Genomic DNA, 21215 nt, shown 5'->3' on the forward strand with positions numbered 1-21215 from the left:
TTTTCCACCACATACTCCAATTCACCCTCAACCAACACAGGAGCAGGTGGATCAGCAGAAGGAACAACCGGTACCTCATACCTCCGCAATAATGACCGATGGAAAACATTATGGATATTAAAAGATGCTGGGAGGTCCAAACGAAAGGACACAGGATTAAGAACCTCCAGAATCCTATAAGGGCCGATAAACCGAGGCTTAAACTTAGGAGACGAGACCTTCATAGGAACAAATCGAGAAGACAGCCACACCAGGTCCCCAACACAAAGACGAGGACCAATACGCCGATGACGATTAGTGAACTGTTGAGTCTTCTCCTGGGACAACTTCAGATTGTCCACAACCTGTCCCCAAATCTGATGCATCCTATCAACCACAGCATCCACTCCAGGACAATCCGAAGACTCCAATTGACCGGACGAAAACCGAGGGTGAAACCCTGAATTACAAAAAAATGGAGAAACCAAAGTGGCAGAACTAGCCCGATTGTTAAGGGCAAACTCTGCCAATGGCAAAAAGTCAAGCCAATCATCCTGATCAGCGGACACAAAACACCTCAAGTAAGTCTCCAAGGTCTGATTAGTACGCTCAGTCTGGCCATTAGTCTGAGGATGGAATGCAGACGAAAAAGACAAATCGATACCCATCCTGGCACAGAACGTCCGCCAAAATCTAGACACAAACTGAGTACCCCTGTCAGACACTATATTCTCAGGAATACCATGCAAACGCACCACATTCTGAAAAAATAGAGGAACCAACTCAGAGGAGGAGGGCAATTTGGGTAAAGGTACCAAATGAACCATCTTGGAAAAACGGTCACAAATCACCCAGATGACAGACATCCTACGAGAAACCGGAAGGTCAGAAATAAAGTCCATAGAGATGTGCGTCCAAGGCCTCTTAGGAATAGGCAAGGGCAACAACAACCCACTGGCCCTAGAACAGCAGGGCTTGGCCCGAGCACAAACATCACAAGACTGCACAAACATGCGCACATCTCGAGACAAAGAAGGCCACCAGAAGGACCTAGACACCAAATCCCTGGTGCCAAAAATTCCAGGATGACCTGTCAACGCGGAAGAATGAACCTCCGAGATAACTCTACTGGTCCAATCATCAGGGACAAACAGTCTACCAGGCGGACAGCGATCAGGCCTATCCACCTGAAACTCCTGCAAAGAACGCCGCAGGTCTGGGGAGACAGCTGACAATATCACCCCATCCTTCAGGATGCCGGTAGGTTCGGAATCACCAGGCGAGTCAGGCTCAAAACTCCTAGAGAGGGCATCCGCCTTCACATTCTTGGACCCAGGCAGATATGACACCACAAAGTTAAATCGGGAGAAAAACAACGACCAGCGCGCCTGTCTAGGATTCAGACGCCTGGCCGACTCAAGATAAATTAGATTCTTGTGGTCAGTGAGGACCACCACCTGGTGTCTAGCACCCTCAAGCCAATGACGCCACTCCTCAAACGCCCACTTCATGGCCAGAAGTTCCCGATTTCCCACATCATAATTTCGCTCAGCGGGCGAAAACTTTCGGGAGAAAAACGCACATGGTCTCATTACTGAGCAGTCAGGATCTTTCTGCGACAAAACTGCACCTGCTCCGATCTCCGAAGCATCCACCTCAACCTGGAACGGAAGTAACACATCAGGTTGGCGCAACACAGGAGCGGAAGAAAAGCGGCGCTTAAGCTCTTGAAAGGCCTCCACAGCCGCAGAGGACCAATTAGCAACATCAGCACCCTTTTTGGTCAAATCAGTCAAAGGTTTAGCAATGGCAGAAAAACCCGCTATAAATCGGCGATAGAAATTAGCAAAACCCAAGAACTTTTGCAGACTCTTCAAAGAAGTAGGTTGCATCCAATCACAAATAGCCTGGACCTTGACAGGGTCCATCTCCATAGATGAAGGGGAAAAAATATATCCCAAAAAGGAAATTCTCTGAACTCCAAAACTACACTTTGAGCCCTTTACAAAAAGAGAATTAGCTCGCAAAACCTGAAAAACTCTCCTGACCTGTTGAACGTGAGATTCCCAGTCCTCCGAAAAAACAAGAATATCATCCAAATACACAATCATAAACTTATCCAGATATTCACGGAAAATATCGTGCATAAAGGACTGAAAAACGGAAGGGGCATTCGCGAGACCGAAAGGCATTACCAAATACTCAAAATGGCCTTCAGGCGTATTAAATGCGGTCTTCCACTCATCCCCCTGCTTAATCCGCACCAAATTATACGCACCACGTAGATCGATCTTAGTGAACCACTTAGCCCCCTTTATACGAGCAAACAGATCAGTCAGTAAAGGTAACGGGTACTGGTATTTAACTGTAATCTTATTCAAAAGTCGATAGTCGATACAAGGTCTCAATGAACCATCCTTTTTACCTACAAAGAAAAATCCTGCCCCTAGTGGAGACAACGAGGGGCGAATATGACCCTTTTCCAAGGATTCTCTGATATACTCCCGCATAGCAGTATGTTCAGGTACAGACAAATTAAACAAGCGACCCTTAGGAAACTTACTACCGGGGATCAATTCAATAGCGCAGTCACACTCTCTGTGGGGAGGGAGAGAATCAACTTTAGGCTCTTGAAAGACATCATAAAAATCTGACAGAAATGCTGGGATCTCAGAGGGAGTAGATGAAGAAATAGGAACCAAAGGTGCATCCCCATGAATACCCCGACATCCCCAGCTCAACACAGACATAGATTTCCAGTCCAAGACGGGATTATGAATCTGTAACCATGGTAATCCAAGCACTAAGACATCATGTAGGTTATATAATACAAGGAAACGAATAATCTCCTGATGGTCTGGGGTAAGACGCATAGTCACTTGTGTCCAATATTGTGGTTTATTGCTAGCCAAAGGTGTAGAATCAATACCCTTCAGGGGAATAGAAACTTCCAACGGCTCCAAATCAAACCCACAACGCTTGGCAAAGGACCAATCCATGAGACTCAGAGCGGCGCCAGAATCCACATAAGCATCCACAGTAACAGATGATAAAGTACAAATCAATGTCACGGACAAAAGAAATTTTGACTGCAAGGTACCTGTAGAAAAAGATTTATCAATCTTTTTATCAACCTTATTTATACGTTTAGAGCATGCTGATATAACATGAGCTGGATCTCCACAGTAGAAGCACAATCCATTTTTGCGCCTGTAATTTTGACGTTCGCCTCTAGACAAAACACGATCGCATTGCATATGCTCCAATGCCTTTTCAGAGGTCACCGCCAAATGGTGCACAGGTCTTTGCTCAGAAGACACCGCCATATGGTGCACAGGTTTTTGCTCAGAAGATACCGCCATATGGTGCACAGATTCTTCCTCAGAAGACCCCGCCATATGGTGCACAGATTTGCGCTCCCGCAAACGCCGATCAATCTGGATAGCCAATTTCATGGCATCATTCAGACCTGTAGGCACAGGGAACCCCACCATGACATCCTTCACGGCATCAGAGAGACCTTCTCTGAAATTAGCTGCTAAAGCGCACTCATTCCATTTAGTAAGCACCGACCATTTACGGAATTTCTGGCAGTATATCTCAGCTTCATCTTGCCCTTGGGAAAGAGCTATCAAGGCTTTCTCAGCCAAAATCTCCAAATTAGGTTCTTCATAAAGCAACCCCAAAGCCTGAAAAAACGCATCTACATTTAACAACGCAGGATCCCCTGGCGATAATGCAAATGCCCAACTTTGTGGGTCGCCGCGCAGTAGAGAGATAACAATTTTAACTTGTTGAGTCTGATCACCAGCAGAGTGAGATCTCAGAGACAAAAACAATTTGCAATTTTCTCTGAAACTCAAAAACCGGGATCTGTCTCCGGTAAAGTATTCAGGCAGAGGAATCTTAGGTTCAGACATTGGAGCACGTATAACAAAATCTTGTAGGTTCTGTACTTTTGTCGCAAGGTTATTCAAACCCGCAACTAAACTCTGTGGATCCATGTTTCAAATGGGTGTAACCCAAGCATTCAGAGGTTAAGAGGAGAGGAGAAAAAAAAAAGGCTGAAGACTGCAGTTTAAGCAAGGAATACAAATGATCAAACTAAGGTGCACTTTCAAACACAGAAAAAAAAAAAAACCTTTTCTTCTCCTTCCTACTTTAGTGCATATTTTAACACATAGATTTTTTATAGGCCGGCCAAACTGTTATGGTTACCCCAATGACCATGGGAAAAAAATGCAAAACGGACTAGCTCTCGGGTGATGGAAACTAAGGTCGACCGTGACCTGAACCTGACCCAACACTTACAGTAGCCGGGGGATGTACCTACGATGCCCTAGACACCACGCGCCAGCCGGAGATCTAACTACCCCTATAAGAGGAATATACAGGCCTGCCTTACCTCCAGTGAGGAACCCCAAAAGATGATTGTAGGCCCCCACAGATATTGACGGTGAGTTCAGAGGAAATGACATACGTAGGATGAACAGCAGATTTAGCACAGTGAGGTCCGCTTACTAGATAGCAGAAGGACAGGAAAGAGTTACTTCACGGTCGACCTAAAAATCACTATTCAAAAACACCATCCAGAAATTACTTTAAACTCCAGTGACAACTCATGCCACTGGAGTAGTAATTTTCTGTCCACAAGAGCTTCCAGCACTGAAGAGTCACATTGCAGATAGCTGGACAAAAATAGCAAAACAAGAAACAAAATTCAACTTAGCTGAACTGGAACTTGAGGCAGGTGAATGCAACAGAATGCTACTAGCACATTGTTGGCCGGCATGTGACTAACAGCCAAGCAGCCTTAAATAGGAAACTCCCCAAGAGGGTGGCGACAGGTAATCAGAGATGGAGGAAGGCCCATAAGAGACACTACCATAACAGACCACCGGGGGAGCCCACAAACCGAATTCACAACAGGAGGATACATGTAAAGCTGAGGAGGGGGGACACATAAAATTGGGGAGGAAGGATACATATAAAGCTGGGGAGGGAGGATACATATAAAGCTGGGGAGGGAGGATACATATAAAGCTGGGGAGGAAGGATACATATAAAGCTGGGGAGGGAGGATACATATAAAGCTGGGGAGGAGGATACATATAAAGCTGGGGAGGAGGATACATATAAAGCTGGGGAGGGAGGATACATATAAAGCTGGGGAGGAAGGATACATATAAAGCTGGGGAGGGAGGATACATATAAAGCTGGGGAGGGAGGATACATATAAATCTGGGGAGGGAGGATACATGAAAAACTGAGGAGGGAGGATACATGTAAAGCTGAGGAGGGGGGACACATAAAATTGGGGAGGAAGGATACATGAAAAGCTGGGAGGGAGGATACATATAAATCTGGGGAGGGAGGATACATATAAATCTGGGGAGGGAGGATACATATAAAGCTGGGGAGGAGGATACATATAAATTTGGGGAGGGAGGATACATATAAAGCTGAGGAGGGAGGATACATATAAAGCTGAGGAGGGAGGATACATATAAATCTGGGGAGGGAGGATACATGTAAAGCTGGGGAGGGAGGATACACATAAATCTGGGGAGGGAGGATACATGTAAAGCTGGGGAGGGAGGATACATATAAATTTGGGGAGGGAGGATAGATGTAAAGCTGGGGAGGGAGGATACATATAAATTTGGGGAGGGAGGATAGATGTAAAGCTGGGGAGGGAGGATACATATAAATTTCGGGAGGGAGGATACATGTAAAGCTGAGGAGGGAGGATACATATAAAGCTGGGGATGGTGGATACATATAAAGCTGGGGATGGTGGATACATATAAAGCTGGGGATGGTGGATACATATAAAGCTGAGGAGGGAGGAAACATATAAAGCTGGGGATGGTGGATACATGGAAAGCTGGAGAGGATATATGTAAATTTGTGAAGGAAGGATATATAAAAAACTAGTGAGGTAGGATACATGTAAAGATGAGGAAGGGATATACAGGTAGAACTAAAATGACGACACAATGCTACAGTGGAAAAAAAAGGAGGAAGAAGGAAGATCTCCAGCGTGAAGACTTGGATTAAAAGTCCAGTTTATTCAAACAATTTGACTAAAATTCAAAATTCATGGTGATACAATAAATAACCGACGCGTTTTGACCTGATAAGGTCTTAATCATGGTATACAATGCTACAGTGACATCATACTGAAGCCCTCGTATGTGACAGAGGGGTCTCCGGGCCCCTTCAGCCATCAGGTCCAGATACAACTGCTGTCTCTGCACCTTCTATAGCTTTGTATGTGACAGCTCTGCAGGGGAAGAATTTAGAGGACTTTGATACAATTCACTTTGGGTCTCAAGGCCAAAAACAATCCTGAAATATTTAAATTAAAAAAAGCAAAAAAAAATTGTAAGAAGAGAAGGAAAAAAACCCACATTGAAATGATAAATTTCTGGAGCTACAAGATAAAAAAAAATCACAAATTCTTCTCTCAAACAATACCAGCAATTTTATTGGGACTGACGGAAACATCACAGAGCTTGTTTCATGCCCCTCAATGTTGATTCCCGCTGATGCCTCTGTCATTTTATAGAAGGATTTGTTACAATGTGTCACTCATGCTCAGTATATAATATACAGATGTAGCAGACCTCAGGTACGCTTCCCATGTTATTGTAGTTCAGATGCAAAAACTATGTGCAGCCAGAGAAATAAATGATAAATCCAGCTCTGCTACATCAGCTCATCCCATCCGCAGACACTTACCTTCTCAGTGCTCATGGTCGCTGTTTGTAACACTTTCTCCACTCATTATAACATATGGCAGCCGTTCTGCTTCCTTGACACTGCAAAGTATTGGAAGTCGCCTCCGCTGGAGGACGGTGCAAGCGATACAGTGTAACTGAGCCTCGTCACTGACATCTGATAGTCGGGGAAGTCACTATGGTGACCAAGAAGTCCAAAATCACTAATTGTATCGATCAGACGATACCGGTACTGAGGTAAGATGAGCATTCTCCACCTCTAATGCCCCAACATGTGGATGATGAGAGGAGTGGATGAAGGACAATAAAGTGATTGATGCAAGTAGTAGTATAATAATAGTCAATAATTCCCCAAAAAAGTATACATACCGGTATAAATGATTGATCTAACATAACTCTAATCTAAAGAATTACAGATCCTTTCTTATAGACAGCAGTATTATAGTAGTTATATTCTTGTACATAGGAGCAGTATTATAGTAGTTATATTCTTGTACATAGGGGTAGTATTATAGTAGTTATATTCTTGTACATAGGGGTAGTATTATAGTAGTTATATTCTTGTACATAGGGGTAGTATTATAGTAGTTATATTCTTGTACATAGGGGCAGTATTATAGTAGTTATATTCTTGTACATAGGAGCAGTATTATAGTAGTTATATTCTTGTACATAGGAGCAGTATTATAGTAGGTATATTCTTGTACATAGGAGCAGTATTATAGTAGTTATATTAATGTACATAGGAGCAGTATTATAGTAGTTATATTAATGTACATAGGAGCAGTATTATAGTAGTTATATTCTTGTACATAGGAGCAGTATTATAGTAGTTATATTCTTGTATATAGGAGCAGTATTATAGTAGTTATATTCTTGTACATAGGAGCAGTATTATAGTAGTTATATTCTTGTATATAGGAGCAGTATTATAATAGTTATATTCTTGTACATAGGAGCAGTATTATAGTAGTTATATTCTTGTACATAGGAGCAGTATTATAGTAGTTATATTAATGTACATAGGAGCAGTATTATAGTAGTTATATTCTTGTACATAGGGGCAGTATTATAGTAGTTATATTCTTGTACATAGGAGCAGTATTATAGTAGTTATATTCTTGTACATAGGGGCAGTATTATAGTAGTTATATTCTTGTACATAGGGGCAGTATTATAGTAGTTATATTCTTGTACATAGGAGCAGTATTATAGTAGTTATACTCTTGTACATAGGAGCAGTATTATAGTAGTTATACTCTTGTACATAGGAGCAGTATTATAGTAGATATTTTCTTGTACATAGGGGCAGTATTATAGTAGTTACAAAGTTTTTTACTTAGAGGCAGTATTATAAAAGTTATATATTTGTGCGTAGCAGTAATATAGTAATTATCATATGACATAAAGGTAAAATTTGACAAATTGCCCCATTGTTTGGGAATGTGGCTGTTATGTTAGTGGTTACATTTACACTCTACACACGCACTGTATCATTAATATATCAGGTCTGGAATGAGAGTGAAGATAATGATCTTCACCGTAAAGGAAATGTCATTGAGAAATAAAATTGCTGTATCACAGATGAAGATCCTGTTAAAATATTAATAGAGTTTATAGTAGGGAGACGATTCCAACATGGTGCTCAGTGTGAATCACGGGAAATATGATCTGTTATCCGTCACAGTGAACCCTACAGTACCGGGAAGTGAACTTCATTAAATGTTTTTTTATTAATGTAGCCACAGGAGGGTAAAGCTCTTACTTTCAAAGCATATAACCTTTCCTATCTCTGTAGAAGTAAAAAGGGAAAAAAGTATCAGGTCAAATTTAAAATGTAAAAAAAATCCTTTGTAGGAGGATTGAGTGAGAGAAGGATCGGTGTCTGGGTGTATGGTCACTTACAACCTCTAAGCTGTAGAGTTATGCTTTTCTTAGAGACAGTTTGGATTTCTTAACTGCTTTTGAGAAATTTTCCTCTTAAAAAAATGACATTTTTTCATGTAATGTTGGTTACTTATGTTCATGCATCCCACATAATTTGAAGCATCGTCTTGCCATGTACAACACATATAATTTACAACTCCAGCAATTCTTATTGATGTCAATTAATTTCTTTCATTTTGGTCATAATTTTTTTATGTTTGATGATTTGTAATTTTACAGACCAGTGGTACCCCTACGGGGTCTAAATTCTCCCCTTTATTGGCTGTGTTGTATTGGGCATCGTTGGTGGGAAAACTCCTCTATTTTTCTCATACACCATTCACCCTTTTTGGAGCAGGTTGTCTAATTACTATTGCTTCATTGACGATTTGCTTCTTGTCCATACCATTAATTAAATTCCATTCTGTATGCTGAATATTTAGGGCAAAACGTATTAGCTCTAATACAGAACTTTTTAATTAACAGTGCACCATCATTCTAAATAGACTACCGTATTTTTAAAAGGAGATACAATAGAAACTTATTCCATGGTGCTGATTCTAAAAGTAGTAGGTTATTGCATAATACATTACTACACAAGGAAGATCAAAGCAGAAATAAAAAGAGCATAAGTAATTAATCTATCAGTTTTTCTACAAATTTCATTGCGCAATTGTTTTAAATAGAGATGAGCGAATATATTCGAGTGCAGCTGAAATATATTGGAATATTACAAAATTCATCAATAACCAAAATATGAATTTTTAGTCATTTACTTCCACGTGGATTCAACTGAACCTTAAAGGACCTTCGCTGTAAACCAGCACCTGTCCGGTTCTTGTCTCATCATCTTATGACTGCTGCAAGTGTTGAATTTTCAGGTTTCTTCATTCTAGGCCAGGACTTTCAGCATTAATGGGGCATGTGATGTTTCCGTACATAGTAATGAAACACCCACCAGGGCCAGTACTCGGTACCGGGTCCGATACTTAAAGGAGAGGTCACGATGGTGGCGACCCGGTCCATGGCCTTAGGTGTCCAAGTAAAAGGGAATGTCCTTAAAGGGGTTTTGAATAAAGTTTGTGTTCGTGATGTCACCTGTGGTTCTCGGTCAGAGGTGACCGACGCTGCTTAAAGGGGGCCACTGGGGTGATGTTATGGCAGCTAAGATGGTATGGCTTCCCATAGGTGAAGCTGGGTCCCCAGGGCTCCCGGTGTATAGATAAAGATAGTGGGTTGTGTAGCAAGAAACAGAGGACACGGGTTTGCAGTCTCTTTACGTGGTTTACTGATTAATTCAGGCAGCCACAGTCCAGGATACCGGATCACAGGTCCAGGTATGATCCGGCCGGCTTGGAAGCGAGCTGGGAGTCCCCTTTACCAGGTGGAGTTAGAAGCCTTCCCTCTAGTGCTGTGATGTAGTCCCTTGCTGCCTTAGGCCTCACTCAAGGTCCTCACGTTTCTTCACTGTCCCCCTTGTAGGTAGGACACTACCCATATGACAGGTAGCTCGAGCCTTTTTACAGGATCTCTATCATGACCCTGGCTCTTTTCTGCTGTGTCCTCGGGTGTCAGTTGTGGACAGGTAACTTGCAATCCGCTGCAGTGAGGCATAGAGTTACCCTCGCAACCTCAGTCTGCCGGCTACCGGTATCTGCGCTCAGCGTGGAGGAAGCCCAGTTGCAGCTTCTCTCTCCAGCTCTCAACTCTCCTTTGCTCTTTTCCCTCCTTCACTGTCTCTACAAAACTGTTCTGTTCTCGTTCCTTCTAGGAGCTGCAGCACCTCTCTTGGCTGCACGGCCCCCTCTTTCTCTCTCAGACCTCAGACTCTCACCATCTGCTTCCTTTCCATTTTGCCCTCTGACACTGTCTATCTCCTCCTCCAGACCAGAATATATATCTATATCTAGGGAAGCTCCTAGTTAAACTGGGTTCAGAGCTCCCCCTTCTCGCCTGGAGTCAGAACTCTGCTGCATGTATGTGAATACCTGATAAAAGGAATCCTTCCTCACTTCCAAGCATGATATCACTCTCCCCGTGAGGAAAGCAATGCCACTGTGACAACCAAGAACCTGAGGTGTTACAGTACAGGTGCACATCATGATGCCATGATGTTGTCACTTTTTGCGCACTTCCACCTCCTATGAGGCTTGGAGATTCAGCACTTGAGGTGGTGATAAGAAGATATGGCAAGGACTGGTGCGGCTGACGGTGAGGACCAGAGATGCTGAAGATAAGAATGGTGAAGTCAGCATAAGCATTTTGTTTATTTTTTGCACCTTACATTAATTCTGCTCTCACATCTGGAGAGACCCCAGACCATAATAAAATACAGTAAAATTGTGAAAAATATTTTCTCTATAAATCAAATTTCCCAGGAAAATCTATACAAGCAGGCAAATTCAAACTTTGCCCTTTCTTAATCCAGGATGCCATACTTGAAAACATTTGTCAACAGGGAATCAGTTGTACAGTCATGGCAAAAAAGTTTTGAGGGACACAAATTTTGGTTCCAGCATTTTGCGGTTTCAGTGTTTTTGGATCTGTCAGTCACATGTTTCTTTTGTTATTGATGTACAATTATCAGCATTTTATAAGCGTTAATCTTTTATTGACAAATGCAGTAAGTTTATGTAAAGACTTAATATTTCCAGCACGGACCCTTATTTTTTCAGACTTCTGCTGCTGGATATTAACTTCAGGGCCAGATCCTGACTGATGAGGATTAACCACAGGTTATCAATGGTATCATAGCAGGGTGTTTTGGGAGGCGGAACGTGATGTCGGCCCATTCCCACACATACACTTCCATTCTTGAACAAGCTCCACACTGTTATTGAAACAATCCTGTAGCTGAATCCCTTTTGGGAGACAGTCTCTTTTTTTAAGTCATTGATTAATCAAAAAATGGTTGATTTAGGGGCAATCTTACAAGCAGCAATATCTGTAACTGTAAAGCCCTTTTGATGAAAACATTGGTGACTTCACATGTTTCCTTGGATGTAACCATGGTTAACAGAGCATAATGATTTCAAGCAGCAGAATATATGAATAGCAAAATGGCTTTTGAACATTAGCAAAAATAATTATTAGACGCTTTGCACAAAATTTGGCCAAATAGTGTGAGCCCATCAACCATCGTCAAGGTGGCCTCATTAATCTGATGGGTCCCTGAGCTCCCTGTCCAAATGTGAACACTTGGCTAAGGCTAATGTCTGAATGCATTGGTGTATGTGGACACCTGTCTCAGTAAAGCCTACATATATGGGTTGGCCGGAACCAAGTGTGATTAGATGTAATTAAAAACCACATGGTGAAGGGAGGTCAGGGACCCATCAGATTATTGAGACCACCTTGACGATGGTTGATGGGCTCACACTATTTGGCCAAATTTTGTGCAAAGCGTCTAATAATTATTTTTGCTAATGTTCAAAAATTCAAAAACCATTTTGCTATTCATATTTCATGTATTTCATATTCGACATGCTTTGGCACGATAGAGTGCAACCTTTTTTTGTGTATTGATAAAAGATGAGACTACTCACACTGCTGTCCACCAAATTTAATACTGGAGCAACCACGAGTGTTGAGGTAAGAAGAAACTGTTGACACTGCTGTCCTCCCTGCCTATCTGATCTAATACTGGAGATACCATGGGTGCTGAGGTAAGAAGAGACTGCTCACACTGCTGTCTATCCTGTCTGTCTGATCTAATACTGGAAATACCCGGGGTGCAGAGGTAAGAAGAAGCCACTGATACAATTCTCCACTCTGTCTAGGTGATCTAATACTGGAGATAGCAGAGGTGTTGAGGTAAGAAGAGACTGCTCACACTGCTGTCCATCCTGTCCAGCTGATCAAACACTGGAGATACCACGGCTGCTCACACTGCTGTCCCCCTCCTATCTTATCTAATACTGGAGATACCAGGGGTACTGAGGTAAGAATATGCTGCTCACATGCTGTCTATCCTGCCTATCTGATCTAATACTGGAGTTACCAGGGGTACTGAGTTAAGAAGAGGCTGCTCATACTGCTGTCTCCCTTGTCTAGTTGATCTAATACTGGATATACCAGGGGTGCTGAGGTAAGGAGAGGCTGCATACACTGCTGTCCACTGTGTCTATCTGATCTAAGACGTACTTAGTTAAGAAGAGACTACTCACACTGCTGTCCACTCTGCCTATCTAAACTAATACTGGAGATACCAGGGGTGCAGAGATAAGAAGCCACTGATACAATTCTCCACTCTGTCTAGCTGATCTAATACTGGAGATATCAGGGGTGCTGAGGTAAGAAGAGGCTGCTAACACTGCTGTCCATCCTGTCTAGGGGATCTAATATTGGAAACATCAGAAGAGCTGAGGTAAGAAGAGGCTGCTTGCACTGCTGTGCACCCTGTCTATCTGATCTAATACTGGAGATATCAGCTTTGCTGAAGTAAGAATAAACTGTTCACACTGCTGTCCACCCTGTCCAGCTGATCTAACACTGGAGATACCACGGCTGCTCACACTGCTGTCCACCCTGCCTATCTTATCTAATACTGGAGATACCAGGGGTACTGAGTTAAGAAGAGGCTGCTCACACTGCTGTTCCCTGTCTTGCTGATCTAATATTGAAGATACCAGGGATGCTAATTTCAGAAGAGGCTGCTCACACTGCTGTCTCCCTTGTCTAGTTGATCTAATACTGGATATACCAGGGGTGCTGAGGTAAGAAGAGGCTGCTCACACTGCTGTCCACTGTGTCTATCTGAACTAATACTGGAGATACCAGGGGTGCTGAGCCAAAAAGAGGCTGCTCACACTGCTGTTCACCATGTGTAGCTAATCTAATGCTGATAATGCTAGAGGTGCTGAGTTAAGAAGAGTATGTTCACAATGTTGTCATCCCTATCTTTCTGATCTAATACTGAAGATACCAATGGTCCTCAGGTATGAAGAGACTGCTCACACTGCTGTCCACCTTGTCTATCTGATCTAATACTGGAGATACCAGGGGTGCTGGGGTAAGAAGTGGCCGCACACATCGCTGTCCACCATGTCTATCTGATCTAATACTGGAGATACCAGGGGTGCTGGGGTAAGAAGTGGCCGCACACATCGCTGTCCACCGTGTCTATCTGATCTAATGCTCATAATATTAGAGGTACTGAGTTAAGAAGAGACTGCTCACACTGCTGTCCACCATGTCTATCTGTCTATCTGATCTAATATTGGAGATTCTCGAGGTACTGAGCTAAGAAGAAGCTGCTCACACTGCTGTACACCATGTCTATCTGATCTAATACTGGAGATACCAGGGGTGCTGAGGTAAGAAGAGGCTACTCACACTGCTGTCCACCATGTCTATCTGTCTATCTGATCTAATACTGGAGATTCTCGAGGTACTGAGTTTAGAAGAGACTGCTCACACTGCTGTCCACCATGTCTGTCTATCTGATCTAATCTGATCTAGAAGAGTTGACAAATCTCCACAGCTTTGCTGAAAACTCCCAAAGTTCTACAATATTTCATCTGTTCGAGCATCTTGAGGAGAAAAGAGGAAAAAATCTTCACTATGTCCTCCAGGGTAGCTATGATTAAGGAATTTCATTCCGAAACATGTGCGGAGTGACGACTTTTTCTTCAGTCACATTTATCTTCATGCCTGCTCAGACTGCCGAGCACCCGGATTGTTAATGATACAGATGGGGTGAGCTGTTCTGTTTGATTGTGTGTTTTTATTTGATTTTGTTTTTTTAAATGTCCATTTATTATGCCATGCCAGAATTCTGCTCTTCTTTTACCTAGCTAATGAAAACATTTTCTTTTCTTTTGACCACATGAGAGCCTCCACCTGACTCTTCCTGCCACCAATGTTGCTCCTCTTGGGCGGCCATGAAGAAGGTGTCTTTTCAGTGGTTGAAGCTTAATAACTGCACTCACAATTTTTGCACCTGCTGTTACCTGTGTCAGCAGTATCTGCATGGAGTATTATATACTTTTCATGTAATATCTAAGAAAGTAGTGAACTAATAAACAACCTTAACATTTTCCCTTTATCAGAACTTTATCAAAACTTTTTTTGTCTCCCAGCAATGGTTATAATTTAGTGTTGATGTCTTAGGTGGCATTTTGTATCCTGACAAATGTGGACTTTCATTTAGTGATTCAATGTTCCATATTTTCAGCTTCCGATACGAGTAACATGAATAAATATGTTTTCCATCATCAGGAAAATATCAATCAAGGTGATGGTTTCATTTATACAGCTTTGCTGCCACCTACTGGCTCCAGGGTTGGGGCCTGAAGAAGGAACGGGCATGGAAAGTATGGCGTCTGCAGCAAACTGGGATGTAATGCAAACTATGGAGAGACTTGGTTTTCTCTGAAATGTATTATTTATTATACTGCCTCACATTACAGACATTGGCATCACTTACTGTCCCCATCGGGGCTCATAGTCTAAATTCCATATGAGCACGTTTTTTTGTATTGTGAGAGGAAACTTGGGAAAACTTGAAAAGAACATATAATCTCCATACACATTATCCTTGACTGAATAAGAAACCAGGACCCAACAGTGCAAAGAAACCGTTATATCCACCACGTAATAAAACATATAGAGATAATTCCACTCAGTCTGATCCTTCACTTTAATGAAAACTAATATTATCTTTGGTTATATAGAATATTATATCTGTGAGGCAGTATTATTGTGATTATATTGTTGTACATAACAGTATTATAGTAGTTATATTCTTGTATATAGGAGCAGTATTATAGTAGTTATATTCTTGTACATAGGGGCAGTATTATAGTAGTTATATTCTTGTACATAGGAGCAGTATTATAGTAGTTATATTCTTGTACATAGGAGCAGTATTATAGTAGTTATATTCTTGTACATAGGAGCAGTATTATAGTAGTTATATTCTTGTACATAGGGGCAGTATTATAGTAGTTATATTCTTGTAGATAGGGGCAGTATTATAGTAGTTGTATTCCTGTACATAGGAGTAGTATTATAGTAGTTATATTCTTGTACATAGGAGCAGTATTATAGTAGTTATATTCTTGTACATAGGAGTAGTATTATAGTAGTTATATTCTTGTACATAGGGGAAGTATTATAGTAGTTATATTCTTGTACATAGGAGCAGTATTATGGTAGTTATATTTTTGTACATAGGAGCAGTATTATAGTAGTTATATTCTTGTACATAGGAGCAGTATTATAGTAGTTATATTCTTGTACATAGGGGAAGTATTATAGTATTTATATTCTTGTTCATAGGAGCAGTATTATAGTAGTTATATTATTGTACATAGGAGCAGTATTATAGTTGTTAAATTCTTGTACATAGGGGCAGCATTATAGTAGTTATATTCTTGTACATAGGAGCAGTATTATAGTAGTTATATTCTTGCACATAGGGGCTGTATTATAGTAGATATATTCTTGTACATAGGAGCAGTATTATAGTAGTTATATTCTTGTACATAGGGGCATTATTATAGTAGTTATATTCTTGTACATAGGGGCAGTATTATAGTAGTTATATTCTTGTACATAGGGGCAGTATTATAGTAGATATATTCTTGTACATACAGGGCAGTATTATAGTAGTTATATTCTTGTACATAGGGGCAGTATTATAGTAGTTATATCCTTGTACATAGGGGCAGTATTATAGTAGTTATATTCTTGTACATAGGGGCAGTATTATAGTAGTTATATTCTTGTACATAGGGGCTGTATTATAGTAGATATATTCTTGTTCATAGGGGCAGTATTATAGTAGTTATATTCTTGTACATAGGGGCTGTATTATAGTAGATATATTCTTGTACATAGGGGCAGTATTATAGTAGTTATATTCTTGTACATAGGAGCAGTATTATAGTAGTTATATTCTTGTACAGAGGAGCAGTATTATAGTAGTTATATTCTTGTACATAGGAGCAGTATTATAGTAGTTATATTCTTGTACATAGGGGCAGTATTATAGTAGATATATTCTTGTACATACAGGGCAGTATTATAGTAGTTATATTCTTGTACATAGGGGCAGTATTATAGTAGTTATATCCTTGTACATAGGGGCAGTATTATAGTAGTTATATTCTTGTACATAGGGGCAGTATTATAGTAGTTATATTCTTGTACATAGGGGGCAGTATTATAGTAGTTATATTCTTGTACATAGGAGCAGTATTATAGTAGTTATATTCTTGTACATAGGAGCAGTATTATAGTAGTTATATTCTTGTACATAGGAGCAGTATTATAGTAGTTATATTCTTGTACATAGGAGCAGTATTATAGTAGTCATATTCTTGTACATAGGGGCAGTATTATAGCAGTTATATTCTCGCACATAGGAGCAGTATTACAGTAGTTATATGCTCACATCCTGCAGGAAGCGGAGTGCGAAAGTCCCATTGGTGAAGAAACGGCAAGTGATGCGGGTAATGTTTGGTGATTACCGCCGCAAGATGGAAGAAGAAAGGGTTAAACAGCTGAGACTCATGCATGCTGCAACTAAATCGGCAAAGATGACCGAAGTGACTCTGACAGCGAGACCAAACCGCAGCAAGGTTTTCCGTAAGAGTATTCACAAATCCCCAACGAGCGCTGCACCAACCTCTGCTGCACCTGCAGCCACCCAGGGAACCTCCGATCAGTATACTGCTCCGTCCTCCGGTCAGCAAGAATTCACCTTCAGACCTTTCCAGGTGGCCTTTTCCTTTAACTTCTTCTAATGGGGAGAGCTGCACCGCGTGGCAGCCATTTTCTTGTGGACTTCTCTGCAGCGATACCGTGCCTTTTTCATTTGGACACTGAACAATAAGCCAATGAATGAGAAATTGGGGCCGTTGTTTATTACAAGTTATATTGTATGAACGATTTAGTTCTAGAAATGTGTACTAGCTGCTACTTATTCTTTACTTTGACCTGTCCCTCATGTTTTATGATGTCAGATTACCCGTCTGGGTGACAAGCAGGTGACTGTTTGTAGCTATGAGCACTGAGCTGATCATAGGATGTTATATGTACTATAGATTACACTGTTTTTCTTGTTTGCACAGACTTATTTTAAGCCCCAACAACAACAGAAGAGCAGATAAATCATTTTAATTCAGCATATAAAGCATTGATTGTGTGGATTCACTGCGTGGCAGCTTCCCTACAGGGCCTCATTGGATTTCCATCTCTCCTTCAGTTTCATCTTTACAAGTAAAATAAATAATTAAGTGAACAGACAGAACTGTTAATTGGGATCAATGGGCAGAAACAGATGAAACATCACCGTGATTAACAACATAACAATTCATTACAATGACTTACTGATGTCTTAAAGGGACGGCAGTGAGACTGGGTTATCTTGCCACCCATTAACGTAGGTGCTGATAGGAAAGCAGTTCAGGAGTGAAGAGCACCTTTCAGCTAAGTACTGTACAACAGATAACAGATAAAAGGGAGGTATGTGGTATTGTTCTGCCTAGAAATTTGCATGAATTAGCATAATAAAGTAAAGTACCGATTTATTTAGACAGTACATTAACTCAACTGCATATATATCAGTATGGAGTTCAAACTCGACATGTACATGTATTAGAGCATCAAGCACAGGGTAGTTATACTGCATCAGCAAGCTCTCACCTGGGCAAACAATTTAAAGCAGACTGGGGTTTCATGATGTGCTGAAGAAGCACCAAGAAATGGACAATGTTGAGAACCGTCGGCATAGTGGGTGGCCAAAAATTCTAGTGCAGAAGATGAAACTTCCCTTCAAATTTGGAAGATGTCCAGCAGTGCCATTAGCTCAAAACTGGCAGCAACCAGTGGGACCCATCTAATCTCATCTACTGTTGGGAGAAGTCTGTCCAGAAGTGGTCTGCCAGGAAGAACTGCGCACAAAGGTGTCCATTCCTGTCGCAGCAGTGAAGTTTCCTATTGGAGAAATTGAGGAGTGTTATTTGTTGTGCATTGTCCCACTGTTTGTTGTACTTTCCTCGTATTGGGAATTGGAATGTGTGAAAATGAGGAATAACATTTTTCATAGCTGTTATTTGCCCTGTAAGCTGCATTTCTAATCAGGTATCTGAGCTGCTGGGTGGAGATAAACTGCTATGATGTTTCCCTTACACAACACACACACAGACATGAGGGATTCCTGCTCTCCTATCTCTGTACAGCATGTTTAGAAACATATATTTTTTTACAAATATACTGCATTTTACATTAGGTTTTCCTTTTCTCTCATTTTCAGTTGTCTCTGAGCTAGTGGATAAATAGTAGCTGCAATGATGCCTCCCACACACTGCATTTGAAGAGACATGAGGGATTCCTGCTTTCTTATCTTCATACAGCACATGTTTAGAAGCTTATTTTTTACAAATGTCCTGCCTTTAACAACAGTTTTTCCTTCTATGTCTACTTTTCAGTTGTCTCTGAGCTAGTGGGTAAAGACTATCTCTAATTTTCACTTGTCTCTGAGCTAATGGGTGAAGACTATCTCTAATTTTCACTTGTCTCTGAGCTAGTGGGTGAAAACTATCTCTAATTTTCACTTGTCTCCGAGCTAGTGTGTGAAGATTATCTCTAATTTTCTATTGTGTCTGCGCTAGTGTGTGAAGACTATCTCTAATTTTCAGATGTCTCTGAGCTAGTGGGTGAAGGCTATCTTTAATTTTCAGCTGTGTCCGAGTTAAGGCCCCGTCTCACATAGCGAGATCGCTAGCGATATCGCTGCTGAGTCACAAGTTTTGTGACGCAACAGCGACCTCAGTAGCGATCTCGCTATGTGTGACACGTACCAGCGATCAGGCCCCTGCTGCGAGATCGCTGGTCGTGTCGGAATGGCCTGGACCTTTTTTTGGTTGTTGAGGTCCCGCTGACATCGCTGAATCGGTGTGTGTGACACCGATCCAGCGATGTCTTCACTGGTAACCAGGGTAAACATCGGGTTACTAAGCGCAGGGCCGCGCTTAGTAACCCGATGTTTACCCTGGTTACCAGCGTAAATGTAAAAAAAACCAAACAGTACATACTCACCATCTGTTGCCCGTCAGGTCCCTTGGCGTCTGCTTCCTGCTCTGACTGAGATCCGGCCGTACAGCGAGAGCAGAGCGCAGCAGTGACGTCACCGCTGCGCTCTCGCTGTACGGCTGCTCAGTGAGAGCAGGAAGCAGACGGCAAGGGACCTGACGGACATCAGATGGCAAGTATGTACTGTTTGTTTTTTTTTACATTTACGCTGGTAACCAGGGTAAACATCGGGTTACTAAGCGCGGCCCTGCGCTTAGTAACCCGATGTTTACCCTGGTTACCCGGGTGCTGCAGGGGGACTTCGGCATCGTTGAAGACAGTTTCAACGATGCCGAAGTCGTTCCCCTGATCGTTGGTCGCTGGAGAGCGGTCTGTGTGACAGCTCCCCAGCGACCACACAGCGACTTACCAACGATCACGGCCAGGTCGTATCGCTGGTCGTGATCGTTGGTAAATCGCTATGTGAGACGGGGCCTTTAGTGTGGAAGACTATCTCTAATTTTCAGATGTCTCTTTGTTAGTGGGTAAAGGCTATCTCTAATTTTCAGATGTCTCTGAGCTAGTAGGTGAAAGCTATCTCTAATTTTCAGATGTCTTCAAGCTAGTGTGTGAAGACTATCTTTAATTTTCAGATGTCTCTGAGCTAGTGGGTGAAGGCTATCTCTAATTTTCAGATGTCACTGAGCTAGTGGGTGAAGGCTATCTCTAATTTTCAGCTGTGTCCGAGCTAGTGTGTGAAGACTATCTCTAATTTTCAGATGTCTCTTTATTAGTGGGTAAAGGCTATCTCTAATTTTCAGATGTCTCTGAGCTAGTAGGTGAAAGCTATCTCTAATTTTCAGATGTCTTCAAGCTAGTGTGTGAAGACTATCTCTAATGTTCAGATGTCTCTGAGCTAGTGGGTGGAGGCTATCTCTAATTTTCAGATGTCTCTGAGCTAGTGGGTGAAGGCTATCTCTAATTTTCAGATGTCTCAGAGCTAGTGTGTGAAGACTATCTCTAATTTTCAGATGTCTCTGAGCTAATGGGTGATGACTAGCTGCTATATCTCCCATACACAGTACACATTGAAATGAGGGATTCCTGTCTCTATGTAGCTCATGTTCAGTAGTAACAGCAAAGATTATAACTTATTGCATTCAGAATAATTATTGGGTGACTTGAGTCAGATATTGTGTATCAGGGATAGGCTGAGTTGTCTTCTTTCCATTTGCGCTAATAAGACTTATTGTGTGCAGTGACAGAGTAGGGTCTCCCAGCCAGTGTCGAGAGCTACTGCAAAGTTACCAATACACTGATTTTAATTGCTGTGATGTAATGCCCAATTTCTGCTTATAGGGATTTCCTGGGCTATACTTTATAAGTGTCACAAAGTCTACATTTCTGGAGGAGGCGGTAATATTTTGGCTGCTGCAGTGCTGAAGACGCCACTAGAGGGAGCTAAGGAGCCTACCGGACACAGTGTACGCACAGAGCAGTTTACCAGAATAGACTCCGCGGTATAGCGCAGCTGAGTTTGTAAGAAAG

At 41.6% G+C, this 21215-nt stretch overlaps 1 protein-coding gene across 1 annotated transcript in view; it reads right to left on the bottom strand.

Annotated features, from left to right (window-relative positions):
- The window catches only part of TMPRSS3 (transmembrane serine protease 3), a 73235-nt gene extending 66497 nt beyond the window's left edge, over positions 1–6738 (bottom strand). Inside the window, exon 1 of the mRNA XM_077299093.1 lies at positions 6724–6738. Within this exon, the coding sequence (XP_077155208.1) occupies positions 6724–6738 (15 nt within the window). The remainder of the gene's footprint in view (positions 1–6723) is intronic.
- Between the last annotated feature and the right edge of the window lie 14477 nt (positions 6739–21215).

This window comes from Ranitomeya variabilis, chromosome 3 (assembly GCF_051348905.1).
Source record: "Ranitomeya variabilis isolate aRanVar5 chromosome 3, aRanVar5.hap1, whole genome shotgun sequence".
Taxonomy (NCBI): Eukaryota; Metazoa; Chordata; class Amphibia; order Anura; family Dendrobatidae; genus Ranitomeya; species Ranitomeya variabilis.